The sequence below is a fragment of the Microcaecilia unicolor genome, chromosome 4 (genome assembly GCF_901765095.1).
Source record: "Microcaecilia unicolor chromosome 4, aMicUni1.1, whole genome shotgun sequence".
Taxonomy (NCBI): Eukaryota; Metazoa; Chordata; class Amphibia; order Gymnophiona; family Siphonopidae; genus Microcaecilia; species Microcaecilia unicolor.
The window spans coordinates 187,613,050-187,632,347 of NC_044034.1; the positions used below are offsets into that span (position 1 = coordinate 187,613,050).

General features: G+C 46.6%; 1 protein-coding gene across 1 annotated transcript in view; it reads right to left on the bottom strand.

The window, feature by feature from the left end:
- The window catches only part of PLEKHA7 (pleckstrin homology domain containing A7), a 927,681-nt gene that overhangs the window by 207,354 nt on the left and 701,029 nt on the right, over positions 1-19,298 (bottom strand). Inside the window, 3 exon segments of the mRNA XM_030201054.1 lie at positions 4,499-4,585; positions 7,614-7,726; positions 7,729-8,141. Of these exon segments, the coding sequence (XP_030056914.1) occupies positions 4,499-4,585; positions 7,614-7,726; positions 7,729-8,141 (613 nt within the window).

Genomic DNA, 19,298 nt, shown 5'->3' on the forward strand with positions numbered 1-19,298 from the left:
CAAATTTACATCTGCTGTCTTTATATTTTGCACAGTACTAGGGGACATTTTCTGTTTCTGTGGTGTTGCATTGTATGCAGTCTGGCATCTTGGGGGTTCAGTTTAATTTTTGTCAATAGAAAGTTTATTATTACTTATTCTATAGTGGATTAGGGTGTATCTGTATTTGTGAAAAAGACATGGCTTTCAGTTGGCATTGACTGTGCAGGATTGACGATCTGTATTATTTTGCCTGGTTTCATTTTACAATAGGTGAATTGATGTTCTAGTGCTCACTGTAGTGTTTAAGATGCTTTCCTTTTCTTTGTGTGACTCGTAGAAATTATTGCTTATGGTATGGTAGAATTGCTCTATAGGTCCTGAGTGTTTTGAATTCTCGGCATGCCTAGTACTAGATTTTGGAGGGGGTGTTAAAACATGACCAGCCCTGGGTGTCAACTACCCTAGCTACGCCACTGCCCACATAAATTTCATAATGCCCATGAAACACTCATTTCTATGCTCTTGAAATAACCATTTCTCCGCTCTTGAAATACCCCATTACCATGTCCCTTTTTGCCTGCGTACATTAGAAATTTGGCACACTTTGTTACAGAATACGCTTAGCAAGTTGTGTGCCTAAATTTTAATTAGTGCTCATTATTGCTTTTTAAGTACTATTATCAGCGCTCATTTGCTTGTTAAACCAATTAAGTTGTGAACCTGGTTATAGAAACTGCGCCAATTTTGGCACAGATCTCTAGATGCACTATATAGAATCTGGGGGTATATGTTAAAGACAATAATAAAGTCACAAAATTATAGGAGCTACAGGGTAAGGAGGCACTGTGGGGTCAATCTGGAAAGAGGAAATGGGAAATGTATTTACAATGGTGCAATAAACAGGCTCTCTTCACAGGACAGAAGAAATGGACAGAGATTTAATTGAAGACATTCAATATATAGCTGTGAAATAGGTGCTTTGATATGCCAGATGTTGACTGGGATACCCCCTCCTGCAGGGTCTTTTAGAAGCAAGGAGATCCTGGATTCTCTACAGAGGGAACTATAACAGCAGTTGGTAATGGAACCCATGCGGGATGGGGCCAAACTGGACTTAGTGCTTACTAATGGGGAGTTTTTGATGTTGTAGTAGGTGATCACTTGGCATCCAGACAGTGTGGCTTAATATTAAGATAGGTATAGAGAGGGTTCATTCAAAAGTGAAGGTCCTAGACTTCAAAAAAACTAACTTATTCAGATGAGGGATTACCTCAAGGAATTGTTGTCTGGATGGGAACATCTGGAAGAAATTCGAAAGCAGTGGGCAAAATTGAAAGAAGTTACTGTAAGGGCAACAACCTTTTTGTAAGGAAAGTAAAGTAAGTAAGTAGCTGAAAGATAAGGAAAAAGAGGTTAGCCTTTATAAACTACAAGAGATTTCAGGAAGAGGAAGACAGGTGACAATATCTGTAAAAGCTAAGAGAAGTTGGTAGAGCAGTCGGGAAAGCAAAGATGCAAATAGAAGAAAAAATAGCCAATAAGGCAAGTGGGGGACAAAATATTTTTTGAGATATGTTTAGTGATAGGTGGAAGCGCAAAAGTGGCAATGTGAGAAGGGGAAGAATATGTAGAGATGATAAAGATATGGCAGAATTGCTAACAAATACTTCTGTTCTGTGTTCACAAGTGAAGGGCTGGGATCAGGACCACAGAAGACAACACAAATAGGAATGGAGGGATGGTACTCCCTGAATGATTTTCAGAGGACTGTGTTCGTGAGGAGCAGGCTAAACTAAAAGTGGACAAAACAATGGGGCCAGATGACATACATCTGAGGATACTGAAGGAACTAGGGAAGTTCTGGAGCCTCCGCTGGCTGACCTTGTCAATGCTTCTCTAGAGTCGGGAGTGGTCCCAAAGGACTGGAGAAGAGCAGTTGTGGTCCCTCTCACTACATGCCGGTAAGTCTGACGTCTGAGGTACGTAAATTACACACTTTAAAACAAGGAATAGCAAAGCTTTTGGAACCCAATGGATCACAGGATCCAAGGCAACATGGTTTCACTAGAGGCAATTTCTTGACTGGGTGATCAGAGAGTTGGATCGAGGGAGAATACTAGATGTGGTGTATTTAGATTTTAGCAAAGCCTTTTACACAGTTCCATATAGATGACTAATAAATAAATTGAGTATGGGCTCTGAAGTGACTGACTGGGTTAGGAACTGGTTGAGTGGAAGGCAGTGGTAAATGGTGCTCATTCTGAGGAAAAGGTTGTTACCAGTCTTCAAGTCTCTGCTTAAAACCCACCTCTTCATTGCTGCGTTCGGCACCTCTTACCGTCAGTAAATCCAGACTGCCCCAATTTGACCGTTCACTTGTCTACTAGATTGTAAGCTCTTTGAGCAGGGACTGTCCCTCTATGTAAATTGTACAGCGCTGCGTAACCTTAGTAGCGCTTTAGAAATGTTTAGTAGTAGTAGTAGTACCAGTGGTCTGCTGCAAGGTTCTGTTATTAGGCTGGTTCTTTTTAACATTTTTGTAAGCAATATTGCTAAAGAGCTGTCTAGTAAGGTTTGCCTCTTTGCCAATGATACCAAAATCTGTAATAAGGTAGACACCCCTGATGGAGTGGATAACATAATGAAGGACTTAGCAAAGTTAGAGGAATGGTCTGGAATTTGACAGCTAAGATTTAATGTATGTATGCTCCTTAATGCAATACCATTTGTAATTCTGTTACCTGGAAATGGCATCCGCCAGTACGGCAAATGTAAGCCACATTGAGCCTGCAAATAGGTGGGAAAATGTGGGATACAAATGCTACAAATAAATAAATAATAAAAATGCGGTGATACATTTGGCCTGCAAAATTCCAAGGGAACAGTACAGTTTTGGGGGTGAAGAACTTTTATACCCGAAAGAGGAGCGGTCTTGGGTGTGATTGTATGTGATGATCTTAAGGTAGCCATACAGGTTGAAAAGGTGACAGCAAAAGCTAGAAGGATGCTTGGGTGCATAGGAAGAGGAATGACAAAGTAAGAAAAAGTAGGTGATGATGCCCCTGTATAAAACTCTGGTGAGACTTCATTCAGAATATTGTGTACAATTCTGGAGACCACACCTTCAAAAAGATATAAACAGAATGGAGTCTGTCCAGAGGGTGGCTACTAAAATGGTCAGTGGTCTTCATTACAAAGCATATGGGGACAAACTTAAAGATCTCAATGTGTATACTTTGGAAAAAAAGTAGGAGAGAGGAGATATGATAGAGATATTTAAATACCTATGTGGGATAAATGCACAGGAGGCGAGTCTCTTTCAATTGAAAGGAAGATCTGCAATGAGGGGATAGATTCAGAAGTAACCTAAGGAAACAGTTCTTCACAGAAAGCGTGGAGAATTTGTGGAATGGAAGATGAAAACAGTACCTTAATTCAAGATAGCTTGGGACAAGCACATAGGATCTTTAAAGGAGTGACAGGGAAAGTAGAAGGCATGGATGTGAAGACTGAATAGGCCATATGGTCTTTATCTGCCTACATTTTTCTATGCTTCAAATATCTACATGCAATGGGGTCAACCCAACACTAGATCAACCCTGACAACTAAATCTGGATCCGTTGACAACCCTAAATATATCCTTGACTGTATTAAACAACTGAGCAGACTTTTCATCCTGTCACCTACTATATTACTACTAGCCGTTGAGCCCGTAAAAACGGGCTGGTATAGAGGTTTTCCTCCCCCCTGCGGTCACCACCGCTCCCCTCCCCCCCGCGAAGTCGCCACCGCTCCCCCCCCCTCGAAGTCGTCGCCGCCGCCACCCCTCCACCTGGTCCGGGCCCTCTCTTCACTTCTGAACTTACAGATCCATTCGCCGAAGCAGCAACGCACATCAGCTGAGCTGCCCCTTCCTTCTCTGCCTGTGTGTATCCCGCCCTCGCTGACGTTACATCACAGGAGGGCGGGGCCACAGGCAAGAAGGAAGGGCTCACTGCAGCTCAGCTGATGTGCGTTGCTGCGTTCGGCGAATGGATCTGTAAGTTCAGAAGGGAAGAGAGGGCCCGGGCCGGGTGGAGGGGTGGCGGCGGCGACTCCGAGTGGGGGGGGGGAGCGGTAGCAACGTCGGCGGCGCAGTTTCCCTCTCTGTCCCGCACCCCCCGTCATCACGTATTGACGCGGGGGCGGGACAGAGAGGGAAGTCTCTACTGCGCATTTGCAGTGAGTACGGTCACTCGCCGTTTATATGTTTGATGATTAAGTATTTCATTAATTCTGCTTTTAAATCAAAAGGAGGCCTTGGTACAGGGATTATTCTAAAAGAGAAAGAAATTCTACATAGCACAAACCTGTTTACAAATTTCAGCTACTTCCAAAATTACAATGCTACTGAAATTCTAGGAAGTTAAATTAAACAAAACACTGACGGAGCATGCAAAGTTTAATTTGAACATTGCCTACAGGGGAGTAAGTTCTCAAAAAGGTTTCAAGGTAAGTATATAGCAAAATGCTCACCGATTTCCCGTGTAAGCTGGGTGCACTTACGGTGTGTGTCATATATCCCATAGAAGGCATTGATCGTCTGTTGACATGCGTGGAAGCCTGTAACAGTGGAAAGAAACCATGTGCAACTATTATAACCTGTTCAAAACCCTGTAGGAGGTTTAACATAAGAATCGACTCAAACCAGGTGTAAGGTAACTTTGTGAGTTAACCACTTTTTTCTACCTCTGGAGAGGAAAGGTGAGCAGCCTCTAAAGTCTATACTCTACTTCTCACTTTTGCTTTTTGCTGACTCTGAACCTGATTTTTGTGTTAACCAAGAAGGCACGCTAAAATCAACACAGATGTAAACTTGCATCTTTTTTTCATTTACCACTCTCATTTTGTGCAGTTTATTCTGCTATAGCTAGACAAAATTTGCTACCCTCAAATTTAAGCCTGTCAAATTTGTCTGTCTGAGTTTTTTTTAAAATTGTAACCCAGTCTCCCCCAATTTCTGTTGCTCTTACATATACTTCCTAAATTTTGTGGTGGGTGGGCTTTCTCAACCTGTAGGAAAATAGCAAAGTTTTTGTTAGGAAATTATCACAGTATTATTCCTTACTGTATAAGTTGTTAGAAGTCTTAACTGAAAAATTTCAATCCATTTTGAGTTACAAAGAAAATTTATGCAGGTAGCAGTCCAGCAGCAAGATGGTGGCTATCCAGTGTTTTGCACTGAGTGTCGCATGCATGACTACCTTTCTGTTGAAGAAAGATTATGTGTGTGCACCTGCTGCAAATAGCTTCTAGCACTCAGAGAACAAATATGATTTCTAGAACTCAAATGCTGACCTGAAAGAGCTAAAGCAAAATTAACATTTGATATGTAGATTCAGATATATAGATATAGATAGATAGATACACACACAAGACCTTGAATGACAGTCTACCCCTCCACTCTGGCAGCACTTGTTTTGAAGAACCAAGGTCACCAAAAACTGAGGGAGATGTAGGATACTGAGAGGCTTTCGGCTTTCAGGGGAACAGTGGCATGGACCCACCTCAATTCTGGTAGCCTCAGTGTAGCTTTACAGGAACAAGATCACAAGGAAAGAAAGGTAACCCATTTGGAGACACTGCCCCCATAAGAAATCACCACCTGTTAGTAGTAGGACACGATCCTTCATGTATGATCTGCTTACTAATCGAAGTATTATCCTCTTGCACCAAGGATGTATCATCATGTCTGGGTTTCCAGTAGGGCAGGAATAGAACCACTTTATTGGTGATTCAGTCATTAGGAATATACACAGCAAGGAGGATGAGGTGATGGTGCAGGGAGAAGGGTTTTAGTTTTGTATGGAAATGGGCAACATTCTGGGGAAAGGGGAGCCTATTCCGGAAGGATAGGCTCCACAATAAACAGGGTGGGGCCAGGCTGCTGGAATTGGAATTTTAAAAGGAGATAGAGCAGCTTTTAAAATAGAAACTGGGGGAAGGCTGATAGTCATTCAAAATGCATGGTTTGGAACAAGGAATCTTTCAAAGATATCACCAAAACAGGGAAGATAGGGTATCCCGATAGTGAAGTTGCAAAAGAGACCATAGTAGATCAGGTGTCCTTAAATAAAAATCAGACAAAGGATTAACACTGTCAACTACTGAGCAAGATGTAAATAGGAACAACAAACATAGTTTGAAATGTCTATATGTGAATGCCAGAAGCCTAAGAAATAAGATGAAAGAGTTAGAATATATTGCACTAAATGAACAATTAGATATAATAAGCATCTCTGAGACCTGGAGGAAGGAGGATAACCAGTGAGACACTGTCATACCAGGGTACAAATTATATCATAGTGATAGGGTGGATCGAACTGCTGTAGGGGTAGCATTGTCTGTTAAGGAGGGCCTTGAATCAAATAAGATTGAAAATTCTGCAGGAACCAAAACACATCTTGGAATCCCTATGGATTGAAATTCCATGTGTAAAGGGGAAAAGTACAGGTGCAAGAGGGATGTGCTGGAGGATAAATTTAGGTCCTCTTTTTATCAAACCACACTAGTGGTTCCCGTGCAGCAATGCCGACACAGCCCATTCAAAGTGAATGGGCTTTGGTTGCATTACCGCACTGGGAGCCGCTTGATAAGAGAGGCCCTTAACTGCTAGTTAGGACACTAAGCCATAATCTAATGTGGCATTCTCAGAAATCCTCCCAGTTCAATGTGCAGCAGGACCCTAGAGGCAGGCCAAGATTGGAAGTCTCAAAGCATGTATGAGACAATGGTGGGAGGAAGGCTTTGGAATCATTAGGAATTGGGGAACGTTTTCGGAAATGGGGAACATTTTCCAGCAGGATGGGCTCCACTGCTGGTAATTTTGTAACTACATCTTAGGGGAAAGCCAAGTCACTTGGGACTGTACACGTTAGAGCAAGGTATATATGAAGGATACTACCAATCAAACAGGAGAAATTAAGGCAACCTGATGAGAAGGAATTAGAGGGGAAAAAGAGACTCCAAATGAAACAACTGCTAGTAGAAGGTTGTGAAAGAAAATAAAAATTCAGTATCTGGGAAAGTCAAGCAGGTATGGTGTTAAATGAAGATTGAGACATAGCATCTCACAGACCTGGTAGAGAAAACAACCAGTGAAATTGTTTTCCTTTTGTTTATACTGAATGTTAACCATCTTACTGTTTGAATAAAGTTTAACAAAAGTAATGGGAAAAAGGCAGCATGGCTTTAAAAAAAAGGGAGGTTGTACCTTACTGACCTATGAAATTTTTTGCAAGTGTGAATAAGTTATGTGGCTAAAGGTAAACTGCTCAATATAGTATATTTAGATTTTCAGAAGGCAATTAATAATATTCTCCATTAGAGATTCCATAGAAAGTTTGCAATGAATATGCATGAGAGAGATTTGCATACTATTGAGGCAGTGCATGTAAATCACTCTCATGTATATTCATTGTGGATATCCTGAAAACCTGGGCTGCCTGTGGACTTCGAGGACTAAATTGAGTAGCCCTGCTCTATACTATCAAAAACATTTCAAACATGTTTCCCCAAGTGGTCAACAGTAGACAACTTATAAGTTTTTCTTTGGCTAGATCTTTGGGAGGCACACCATAAAATGCCTTACCTTAAGAGCTTCTTGGGTTTGCATCTTCCTTGGTGATCCAGTGTAATTAGTGTCCGCACTCTGGCCCTCCTCTGTGGGTTTAACAGTGACCCTTTCTGCAGGAGTGTGTGGCTTCTTGGTGGATAGGCTTTCAGTGGTGCTGGCAGAAGAATATTGGAAGGAGATAGGGGAATGGAGATGGAACGAGGAACATCTAATGAACTTCGTCCTTTAACATGGTCAATAAAATCAATAGAACCTATGTAAAGTGGGCCAGTGGGGCTGCCATGTTTGAACTGTTGCCTCTGCTGCCACTCATACAGCTGCCACACAGTACCTTCCTTTGAAGCTTTACGATCCTCATTAGACATCTTAAAATGGCTGATACGGTCCTGGGCATACTTATAGTCACTGGGCAAATTGCGATTTGGTGGTGGTGAACTCCCCAAAGACTGCCTGGTGTTCTTTGGCAAGGTTTGACAGTTTTCAGGATATGATGACAAAGTTTGATTGGGAGCATGATGTGTTAGGTTGTGATCAGAAGAAAGGCTAGGAAGAAAAAAATATTCTTTGCAATATGAATTAAAATACAGAAGTATAAGTATAAAAGGTTGTTGAAACAGCCTAAATGAGACAAGACACTTAATTCAGGCATAAAATATGAAAATTGCCTACAACCCCAAATAAATAGCTGTTTAATAAAATCAGTCTGAAGTGCATAGAGATGGCAAGTTCTAATGTTAAATGTGGTGGCTGATATCCCATAGTCCTTTTAACACCTTAGTCAATACAAATATACATCTCTGCCCTAGCTCCACTCAAACTACATCCCCAGGAAAGCCATGTAAACACTGCTGATTACCGCCAGTAACACCCCACTGCAGAAGAAAATAGAAAATTATTTTCTACTGCAGGAAACAGCACACACCAATTTTGGAATTACTGCCGAGCGCCCGCACTACCCTGGTGGTAGTGTCAATTTGGCACGCCCTGTTGCAGCTTAGTAAAAGGTAAAATTATGTATCATACCTGATAATTTCTTTCCATTAATCATAGCTGCTCAATCCATAGACTGGTGGGTTGTGTCCATCTACCAGCAGGTGGAGATAGAGAGCAATCCTTTTGCCTCCCTATATGTGGTCATGTGCTGCCGGAAACTCCTCAGTATGTCGATATCCAAGCTCCATCCGCAGGACTCAGCACTTAGAGAATTACACCCACAAAGGGACACTCTGCCCAGCTCACCACCGACGAAACGGGGGAGGGGAATTAACCCAGCTCATCCCCACACAAGTGGGGGAGGGGAATCCGTCCAGCTCATCCCCGCGGAGCGGGGGAGGGACAACACCCCGCCGATGCAGGGGGATCTGGTTTATCCTTCAACCGCAACCGCGGGAAGGGCTGACTGACCCTAACACCGCCGAAGCGGGAGGGGTACAAAGCTGCCCTACATCCGCACGAAGCGGGAGGGAGCGCCGGCAGAATTTATGTCTCAATCCAGCCCCGTAAAACGGAGGGGAGAGGAATGCAGCAGCTCACTGTAACACAAACTCGTCTCAACTCTTGAAGAATCCAATTGAAAAAACATGAACACGAAGTCCTCCTGAACAGGAACTGAAGACTAAACTTGAATCTGAAATGCAACCAGAATATAAACAGTACAGATATCTGGGAGGGGCTATGGATTGATCAGCTATGATTAATATAAAAGAAAATTATCAGGTATGATACATAATTTTACCTTCCATATCATCATGCTGATCAATCCATAGACTGGTGGGATGTACCGAAGCAGTACTCACCCAGGGCCGGACATAGAAATCCCTGACCGCAACACTGCAGCTCCAAACCGGGCCTCCGCCCGAGCAGCCACAGTCAAGCGGTAATGCCTGGAGAAGGTATGGGCCGATGCCCAAGTTGCCGCCTTGCAAATCTCCTCCAAGGAGACGGACCCGGCCTCTGCCATCGAGGCCGCCTGAGCTCTAGTGGAGTGAGCCTTCAGCTGGATAGGCGGCACCTTCCCCGCGGCCACATAAGCCGCTGCAATGGCTTCCTTGACCCATCTTGCCACTGTAGGCTTAGCAGCCTGCAGACCCTTACGAGGACCTGCAAACAGGACAAACAGATGATCCGATTTCCGGAAATCATTGGTCACTTCCAAGTATCTGATGATGACTCATCTCACATCCAGATATTTGAGAGCAGAGTATTCCTCTGGGTAGTCCTCCCTACGAAAGGAAGGGAGACAGAGCTGCTGATTCACATGGAAGCGAGAAACAATCTTGGGCAGGAAGGAAGGCACTGTGCGAATAGTCACTCCTGCCTCAGTGAACTGCAGAAAAGGCTCTCGACATGAGAGTGCCTGGAGCTCGGAAACTCTTCTGGCTGAAGTGATAGCCACCAAAAAGACTGCTTTCAACGTCAGGTCTTTCAGAGATGCCCTCGACAAGGGTTCAAAAGGCGGCTTCTGCAAGGCTCTTAGCACCAGGTTGAGATTCCACGCAGGCACCACTGAGTGCAGAGGAGGGCGCAGGTGATTAACTCCCTTGAGAAAACGTACCACATCTGGCTGCGAAGCCAGGGAAGCACCCTTCAGGCGGCCCCTGAAGCAAGCCAGAGCCGCTACCTGGACTTTAAGGGAACTGAGCGACAGGCCTTTCTCCAGACCTTCTTGCAGGAACGCCAGCACTGAAGAAATTGAAGCAGTGAAGGGAGAAAGTGAGCCTGCTTCACACCACGCTGCAAAGGTACGCCAAACCCTGGCGTAAGCAGTAGAAGTAGAGCGCTTCCTCGCTCTCAGCATAGTGGCGATGACCTTGTCTGAGAAGCCCTTCTTCCTCAGACGCTGCCGCTCAATAGCCAGGCCGTAAGACCAAAGGGGGAGGGATCCTCCATCACCACGGGACCCTGATGCAACAGGCCCTGCTCCACTGGCAGCCGCAGAGGGTCGTCCACTGAGAGCCTGATCAAATCCGCATACCAGGGACGTCTGGGCCAGTCCGGACCCACCAGGATTATCCGGCCCGGATGCTTTCCCACCCGGTCTAGTACCCTGCCCAACATGGGCCAGGGCGGGAACACATAGAGAAGCTCTTGTGTCGGCCACTGTTGGAGAAGAGCATCTACTCCCAAAGATCGAGGGTCTCGTCCTCTGCTGAAAAAGCGCGGTACTTGGCAATTGGCCGATGACGCCATCAGATCTAGGCTCGGCTGGCCCCAGCGCTTCGTGTTGTCCAAGAACGCCTGAGCCGATAACTGCCACTCTCCGGGATCCAAGGTATGGCGACTGAGAAAGTCCGCCTTGACATTCATGACTCCGGCAATGTGGGCAGCTGACAGCTGTTCCAGATTCGCTTCCGCCCACAGGCATAGATTCATGGCTTCCTTGGCTAGAGGGGCGCTCTTGGTACCTCCCTGGCGGTTGACATAGGCCACAGCCATGGCATTGTCCGACAGGACCCGTACTGGCTTCAACGCCAGTACCGGGAGGAACTCCAAAAGCGCCAGCCGAATGGCTCTGAGTTCCAGGAGGTTGATAGACCACTTTGCCTCTGCAGGAGACCAGAGCCCCTGCGCTGTCCTTCCCAAGCAGTGGGCTCCCCAGCCCGTCAAAGAGGCGTCCGTCGTGACGACAATCCACTCCGGGATCACAAGAGGCATCCCTGCAGACAACTTGTCTGTCTTCAGCCACCAGCTCAGCGCCTTGCGCATTGCTGGGTCCAAGGGAAGGCGCACAGCATAATCCTCCGACACCGGAGTCCAGCGCTGCAGCAGAGAGAGTTGTAGTGGTCTCATATGAGCCCTGGCCCACGGCACTACTTCCATCGTGGCCGTCATAGAGCCCAACAGCTGCACATAGTCCCAAGCCCGAAGCGGAGAGGCTACTAGGAACTGGTCCACCTGAGCCTGAAGTTTGACAATTTGATTGTCCGGCAGGAACACTCTGCCCACTTGGGTGTCGAATCGAACTCCCAGATACTCCAGGGACTGAGTCGGGCGCAGCTGGCTTTTCTCCCAGTTGATGATCCACCCCAGGGAGCTCAAAAGAGCAATCACCCGGTCCACAGCTTTGCCGCACTCTGCATAAGAGGGGGCTCGGATCAACCAGTCGTCCAGATAAGGATGGACTTGTACTCCTTCCTTTCGCAGGAAGGCCGCGATGACCACCATTACTTTGGAGAAGGTCCGCGGAGCAGTAGCCAACCCGAACAGGAGGGCTCTGAACTGGAAGTGTCGGCCCAGGACTGCAAAACGCAGAAAGCGTTGATGAGGAGGCCAGATGGGAATATGCAAGTACACTTCCTTGATGTCCAAGGATGCCAGGAACTCCCCTGCCTTCACTGCCGCTATAACAGAGCGGAGAGTCTCCATGCGAAAGTGCCGAACTTTCAAGGCCCGATTGACCCCTTTGAGGTCGAGGATAGGCCGTACAGAACCTCCTTTCTTTGGTACCACAAAGTAAATGGAGTAACGTCCCTTGCCAAGCTGATTTTCTGGCACCGGAACGACCGCACCCAGGCGGATCAGATTGTCCAAGGTCTGCTGCACTGCCACAGCTTTGACCGGAGACTTACAGGGAGAGAGTACAAACCCGTCTCTTAAGGGTCGGCAGAACTCTAGCTTGTAGCCGTCTCTGATGACTTCCAGTACCCAAGCGTCTGAAGTTACTCTGGTCCACTCGCCCAGAAACGAGGACAGGCGTCCTCCAATCTGCACTGGGCCATGGACCAGGACCCCGTCATTGGGTACGAGACCCTGGGGGAGGACCGGAGGGCGCACCTCCGGGACGGCGGTCTCTGCGAAAGGAATGCTGCTTGGGGGAGAAGTTCCTCTTGAAGGAAGAGGGGGCAGAGGAGCCCGACTTGCCCGGGCGGTACCGACGGGCTTCCTGAAACCGTCCTCTGGAGATACCGGGGCGAGCACTGGCCCGAGCCCTGACCTCTGGTAACCTCTTGCCCTTAGACGTGCCGAAATCGGTCACGATTTTGTCCAGCTCGACCCCAAAGAGCAGCTTGCCTTTAAAAGGCAACTTAGCCAGGCGGGACTTAGAGGCATGGTCAGCAGACCAATGTTTCAGCCAAAGCCACCGCCGCGCAGAGACTGTCTGAGCCAAACCTTTAGCCGAGGCTCTCAAGACATCATATAGTAAGTCTGCCAAATAAGCCAAGCCCGATTCCAGGGCCAGCCAATCAGCCCTCAAGGAAGGATCCGAGGGGGAAGCCCGCTGCACAATCGTCAGGCACGCCCTGGCCACATAGGAGCCGCAAACTGAGGCCTGCAAACTTAAGGCAGCCGCCTCGAAGGACGACCTTAAGGCCGCCTCCAATCTTCTGTCTTGGGCGTCCTTTAGGGCTGTGCCACCTTCCACCGGCAACGCCGTTTTCTTAGTCACCGCAGTGATTAAAGAATCCACGGTAGGCCAAAGAAAGGCCTCCCGTTCACTTTCAGGCAGAGGATAGAGGCGGGACATAGCCCTAGCCACTTTGAGGCTCGCTTCCGGGACATCCCATTGAGCCAAAATTAAGGTGTGCATGGCATCATGCACGTGGAAGGTTCTAGGCGGGCGCTTCGTCCCCAGCATAATGGCGGAGCCAACAGGGGCTGAGGGAGAGACGTCCTCTGGAGAGGAAATCTTCAAAATGCTCATGGCCTGCACTAACAGGTTGGGCAAATCCTCTGAGCGAAAGATCCGCGCTGCAGAGGGGTCATCCGCTCCATCCGAGCGGGAATCCGTCTCCTCCAAGGAATCCCCAAAGGACCGTTGGGAGAACTCAGATACGCTGCCCTCATCTACATCAGAGGAAACAGCGTCCTCTAAGGCCTGGGAATCCACCCGAGGGCGTTTACTTCCGGGGGCTTCAACCCCTTTATCAGACAAGGGAGAAGGGGCAGCGTTTTGCATAAGGAAGGCCTGATGCAGCAGCAAAATAAACTCGGGGGAGAAACCCCCCAGACTGAGCAATTCAGCAGCCTGGGCCACAGCCCTAGACGCACCCTCAACCAGCGCTCGCAAGAGCAGGGGAGAAACATGCTGCGCATCCAAAATGGCGTCCGGCGCGACACTCCGCGAAGGAGCCGTGCGGGAAGAACGGCGCTTAACTTTAGCCGCTTTTTTGCCGTCGCCCAAATCAAGGGCGGCCATGGCATTAACGTCTCCAAGCTCAAGGGCGGCCCAAGAAGAAGCCGTCCGAGCAGAGTGGCCGGCCAAGATGGCGGAGGCGAGTAGCGGGGGATGGGCGTTTATGGCGGGAAAAAACGCCACACCGGAGGAAGACCCGGGACACTGACCGGCCTCCGAACTGACACCCAACAAGGGCGAATCAGACTTTAAGACCCCCGCATCCCCGCTAGAAGCGCACACACGGTCCGGGGAGCGATTCTTCGCGCCCTCGCCCTCCGACGCCATAGGCCACGTGGAGATCGATCGGGGAACCCCCTGCCCGTTATAAAAAGATAAAAATTACCTGCTTCTCGCTCCGAGCTGTAACGACCTGGTGTCCCAGTGAGTAGCTGCAATAAACGTTTAAATAAACGTCGAAATAAACGCCTTTAAGGACGTCCAAAAATTTTTTTTTTTTTTTTTTAACGGAGCCAGCGGGAGGGGGGAGAAAAGGAGGGACCTGGCGCCACCAGGTTTGCACTTGCTCAAGAAGAGCCCTCAACCCCAGGTACTCAACAAAACCTAAAAATTAGGCTTGGAGACCTAGCCAGAGCTGCTGCTGTGTGTGACCACCACCTGCTGAGATAGAGAACATACTGGGGAGTTTCCGGCAGCACATGACCACATATAGGGAGGCAAAAGGATTGCTCTCTATCTCCACCTGCTGGTAGATGGACACAACCCACCAGTCTATGGATTGATCAGCATGATGATATGGAAGAGCCACTTAAATTGCTATTTGCATTTGGAAAATATCTATATAAGAACATGTGCAAATGCTGTTATTGACAAGGGAGATGCTTCTAAAATAATCCCTTAATCTACAACATCTTATTTAAACAATAATTCAAAATGTTAGTTACTATGGATATATGTTCAGGTCAGAAGGGTTGCTAAAATTTTTGCAATCCATTATATAGTTTTCACACACAATATTTTTTGTGGACCATCAGACAGTAGGTAACCAAAATCAGCACAAGGCTTTTGTAGTCGCACCTCTTTCCTCATTGGTCCTTTTTATCATGTATCTTCCAGTATTCTTTATCTTATATTTTCCAATCAGTCACATTTAAATAACTTCTTCCAATCAAAAATATAACAAAATAGCTATTAGAAATATGTACAGTGGGGGAAATAAGTATTTGATCCCTTGCTGATTTTGTAAGTTTGCCCACTGACAAAGACATGAGCAGCCCATAATTGAAGGGTAGGTTATTGGTAACAGTGAGAGATAGCACATCACAAATTAAATCCGGAAAATCACATTGTGGAAAGTATATGAATTTATTTGCATTCTGCAGAGGGAAATAAGTATTTAATCCCTCTGGCAAACAAGACCTAATACTTGGTGGCAAAACCCTTGTTGGCAAGCACAGCGGTCAGACGTCTTCTGTAGTTGATGATGAGGTTTGCACACGTCAGGAGGAATTTTGGTCCACTCCTCTTTGCAGATCATCTCTAAATCATTAAGAGTTCTGGGCTGTCGCTTGGCAACTCGCAGCTTCAGCTCCCTCCATAAGTTTTCAATGGGATTAAGGTCTGGTGACTGGCTAGGCCACTCCATGACCCTAATGTGCTTCTTCCTGAGCCACTCCTTTGTTGCCTTGGCTGTATGTTTTGGGTCATTGTCGTGCTGGAAGACCCAGCCACGACCCATTTTTAAGGCCCTGGCGGAGGGAAGGAGGTTGTCACTCAGAATTGTACGGTACATGGTCCCATCCATTCTCCCATTGATGCGGTGAAGTAGTCCTGTGCCCTTAGCAGAGAAACACCCCCAAAACATAACATTTCCACCTCCATGCTTGACAGTGGGGACGGTGTTCTTTGGGTCATAGGCAGCATTTCTCTTCCTCCAAACACGGCGAGTTGAGTTCATGCCAAAGAGCTCAATTTTTGTCTCATCTGACCACAGCACCTTCTCCCAATCACTCTCGGCATCATCCAGGTGTTCACTGGCAAACTTCAGACGGGCCGTCACATGTGCCTTCCGGAGCAGGGGGACCTTGCGGGCACTGCAGGATTGCAATCCGTTATGTCGTAATGTGTTACCAATGGTTTTCGTGGTGACAGTGGTCCCAGCTGCCTTGAGATCATTGACAAGTTCCCCCCTTGTAGTTGTAGGCTGATTTCTAACCTTCCTCATGATCAAGGATACCCCACGAGGTGAGATTTTGCGTGGAGCCCCAGATCTTTGTCGATTGACAGTCATTTTGTACTTCTTCCATTTTCTTACTATGGCACCAACAGTTGTCTCCTTCTCGCCCAGCGTCTTACTGATGGTTTTGTAGCCCATTCCAGCCTTGTGCAGGTGTATGATCTTGTCCCTGACATCCTTAGACAGCTCCTTGCTCTTGGCCATTTTGTAGAGGTTAGAGTCTGACTGATTCACTGAGTCTGTGGACAGGTGTCTTTCATACAGGTGACCATTGCCGACAGCTGTCTGTCATGCAGGTAACGAGTTGATTTGGAGCATCTACCTGGTCTGTAGGGGCCAGATCTCTTACTGGTTGGTGGGGGATCAAATACTTATTTCCCTCTGCAGAATGCAAATAAATTCATATACTTTCCACAATGTGATTTTCCGGATTTAATTTGTGATGTGCTATCTCTCACTGTTACCAATAACCTACCCTTCAATTATGGGCTGCTCATGTCTTTGTCAGTGGGCAAACTTACAAAATCAGCAAGGGATCAAATACTTATTTCCCCCACTGTAATTTATTCTTAAAATCGAGCGTGGTACCAGAAGATTGGAGGGTGGGCAATGTAACGCCGATTTTTTAAAAAGGTTCCAGAGGAGATCCGGGAAATTATAGACCGGTGAGTCTGATGTCGGTGCCGGGCAAAATGGTAGAGACTATTAAGAACAAAATTACAAAGTGTATTCAAAAGCATGGATTAATGAGACAAACCAGCTCATTTTCGAAAGTGATCGCCGCCCGCCCATCTTCCGACACAAATCGGGAGATGGGCAGCAATCTCCTGAATCCGCCCAAATCGGCATAATCGAAAGCTGATTTTGGGCGGCTTCAACTGCGTTCCATCGCGGGGTCGGCGAATGTTGAAAGAGGGAGTGTCAGCATGGTAGCGAAGGCGGGACAGGGGCGTGCGTTGAGATGGCCGGCTTCGCCAGACAATGGAAAAAAGAAAGCCGGCCGTCAGGAGAATTTGGTTCATTTTATTTGGACCCCTTTTTTTTTTTAGGTCCAAGTCGCAAAAAAGTGCCCCAACTGACCAGAAGACCCCCGGAGGGAAGCGGGGATCACCTCCCCTTACTCCCCCAGTGGTCACCACCCCCCTCCCACACACAAAAAAAAATCAGAGTTTTTTGCCAGCCTGTATGCCATACCCAGCTCCCTGACAGCAATATGCAGGTCCCTGGAGCAGTTTGTAGTGGGTGCAGTGCACTTGAGGAAGGTGGACCCAGGCCTATCCCCCCCTACCTGTTACACTTGTGCTGGTAAATGGGAGCCCCAAAAAACCCACTGTACCCACATGTAGGTGCCCCCCTTCACCCCTTAGGGCTATGGTAATAGTGTAGAGATGTGGCAATGGGTTTTGGGGGGGATTTGGGGGGCTCAGCACACAAGGGAAGGGTGCTATGCACCTGGAAGCTAATTTTGTTTTTTTTTATTCATTTTTTAAAGTGCCCCCTAGGGTGCCAGGTTGGTGTCCTGGCATGTCAGGGGGGCCAGTGCACTAGAAATGCTGGCTCCTCCCATGCCCAAATGCCTTACATTTCGCTGGATTTGAGATGGCTGGCTCCGGTTTCTGTTATGGCTGAAAATCAGAGTCACCCATCTCATTTAACCCCGGCGAGCGATTTGGCCTGCGCCAAGCATATTTCGAAAATACGCTTGGCTCTGCCCCTTCGCGGTGCCGGCCCCGAAGATAGCCGCCCATCAATTTGGCCGGCGCCATTCGATTATGCCCCTCAAAGTCAACATGGATTTAGTGAAGGGAAATCTTGCCTCACCAATCTACTACATTTCTTTGAAGGGGTGAACAAACATGTGGATAAAGGAGAGCCAGTTGATATTGTGTATCTGGATTTTCAGAATGGCGTTTGACAAAGTACCTCATGAAAGACTCCAGAGGAAATTGGAGAGTCATGGGATAGAAAGTAGTGTTCTATTGTGGGTTAGAAACTGGTTAAAAGACAGAAAACAGAGAGTACGATTAAATAGTAGTAGTAAATGGTCAGTATTCTCAATGGAGAAGGGTAGACAGAGGGGTTCCCCAGGGCTCTGTGCTGGGACCGCTGCTTTTTAACATATTTATAAATGACCTAGAGATGGGAGTAACTAGTGAGGTAATTAAATTTGCTGATGACACAAAGTTATTCAAAGTCGTTAAATCGCGGGAGGATTGTGAAAAATTACAAGAAGACCTTACGAGACTGGGCGTCTAAATGGCAGATGACGTTTAATGTGAGCAAGTGCAAAGTGATGCATGTGGGAACGAATTATAGCTATGTCATGCAAGGTTCCACGTTAGGAGTCACGGACCAAGAAAGGGATCTAGGTGTCATCGTTGATGATACGTTGAAACCTTCTGCTAAGTGTGCGGCTGCGGCTAAGAAAGCAAATAGAATGTTAGGTATTATTAGGAAAGGAATGGAAAACAAAAATGAGGATATTATAATGCTTTTGTATCGCTCCATGGTGCGACCACACCTCAAATATTGTGTTCAGTTCTGGTCACCACATCTCAAAAATGATATAGTGGAATCAGAAAAGGTGCAGAGAAGGGCGATGAAAATGATAAAGGGGATGGGACGACTTCCCTATAAGGAAAGGCTAAAGCGGCTAGGGCTCTTCAGCTTGGAGAAAAGGCAGCTGAAGGGGAGATATGATAGAGGTCTATAAAATAATGAGTGGAGTTGAACGGGTAGGTGTGAAGCGTCTGTTCACGCTTTCCAAAAATACTTGGACTAGGGGGCATGCGATGAAGCTACAATGTAGTAAATTTAAAACGAATCTGAGCAACTTTTTCTTCACTCAACGTGTATTTAAACTCTGGAATTCGTTGCCAGAGAATGTAGTAAAGGCGGTTAGCTTAGCGGAGTTAAAAAAAGGTTTGGATGGCTTCCTAAAGGAAAAGTCCATAGACTGTTATTAAATGGACTTGGGGAAAATCCATTATTTCTGGGATAAGCAGTATAAAATGTTTTGTACATTTTTGGGATCTTGCCGGGTATTTCTGACCTGGATTGGCCACTGTTGGAAACAGGATGCTGGGCTCGATGGACCTTTGGTCTTTCCCAGTATGGCAATACTTATAATCATTCATTAGTGAGGTGAAGGAAGCTATTAGAGCTAAAAGAAACGCCTTCAGAAAATGGAAGAAGAAACAGTCTGAAAATAACAAGAAGCAGCATAAGGAGTGTCAAAGCAAATGCAAGGCGCAGATAAAGAAGGCCAAGAAGGATTACGAAAAAAAGATAGCATTAGAGGCAAAAAAACATAATAAAACTTTTTTCGGTATATTAAAAGCAGGAAGCTGGCAAAAGAATCAGTTGGGCTGCTAGATGACCGAGGGGTAAA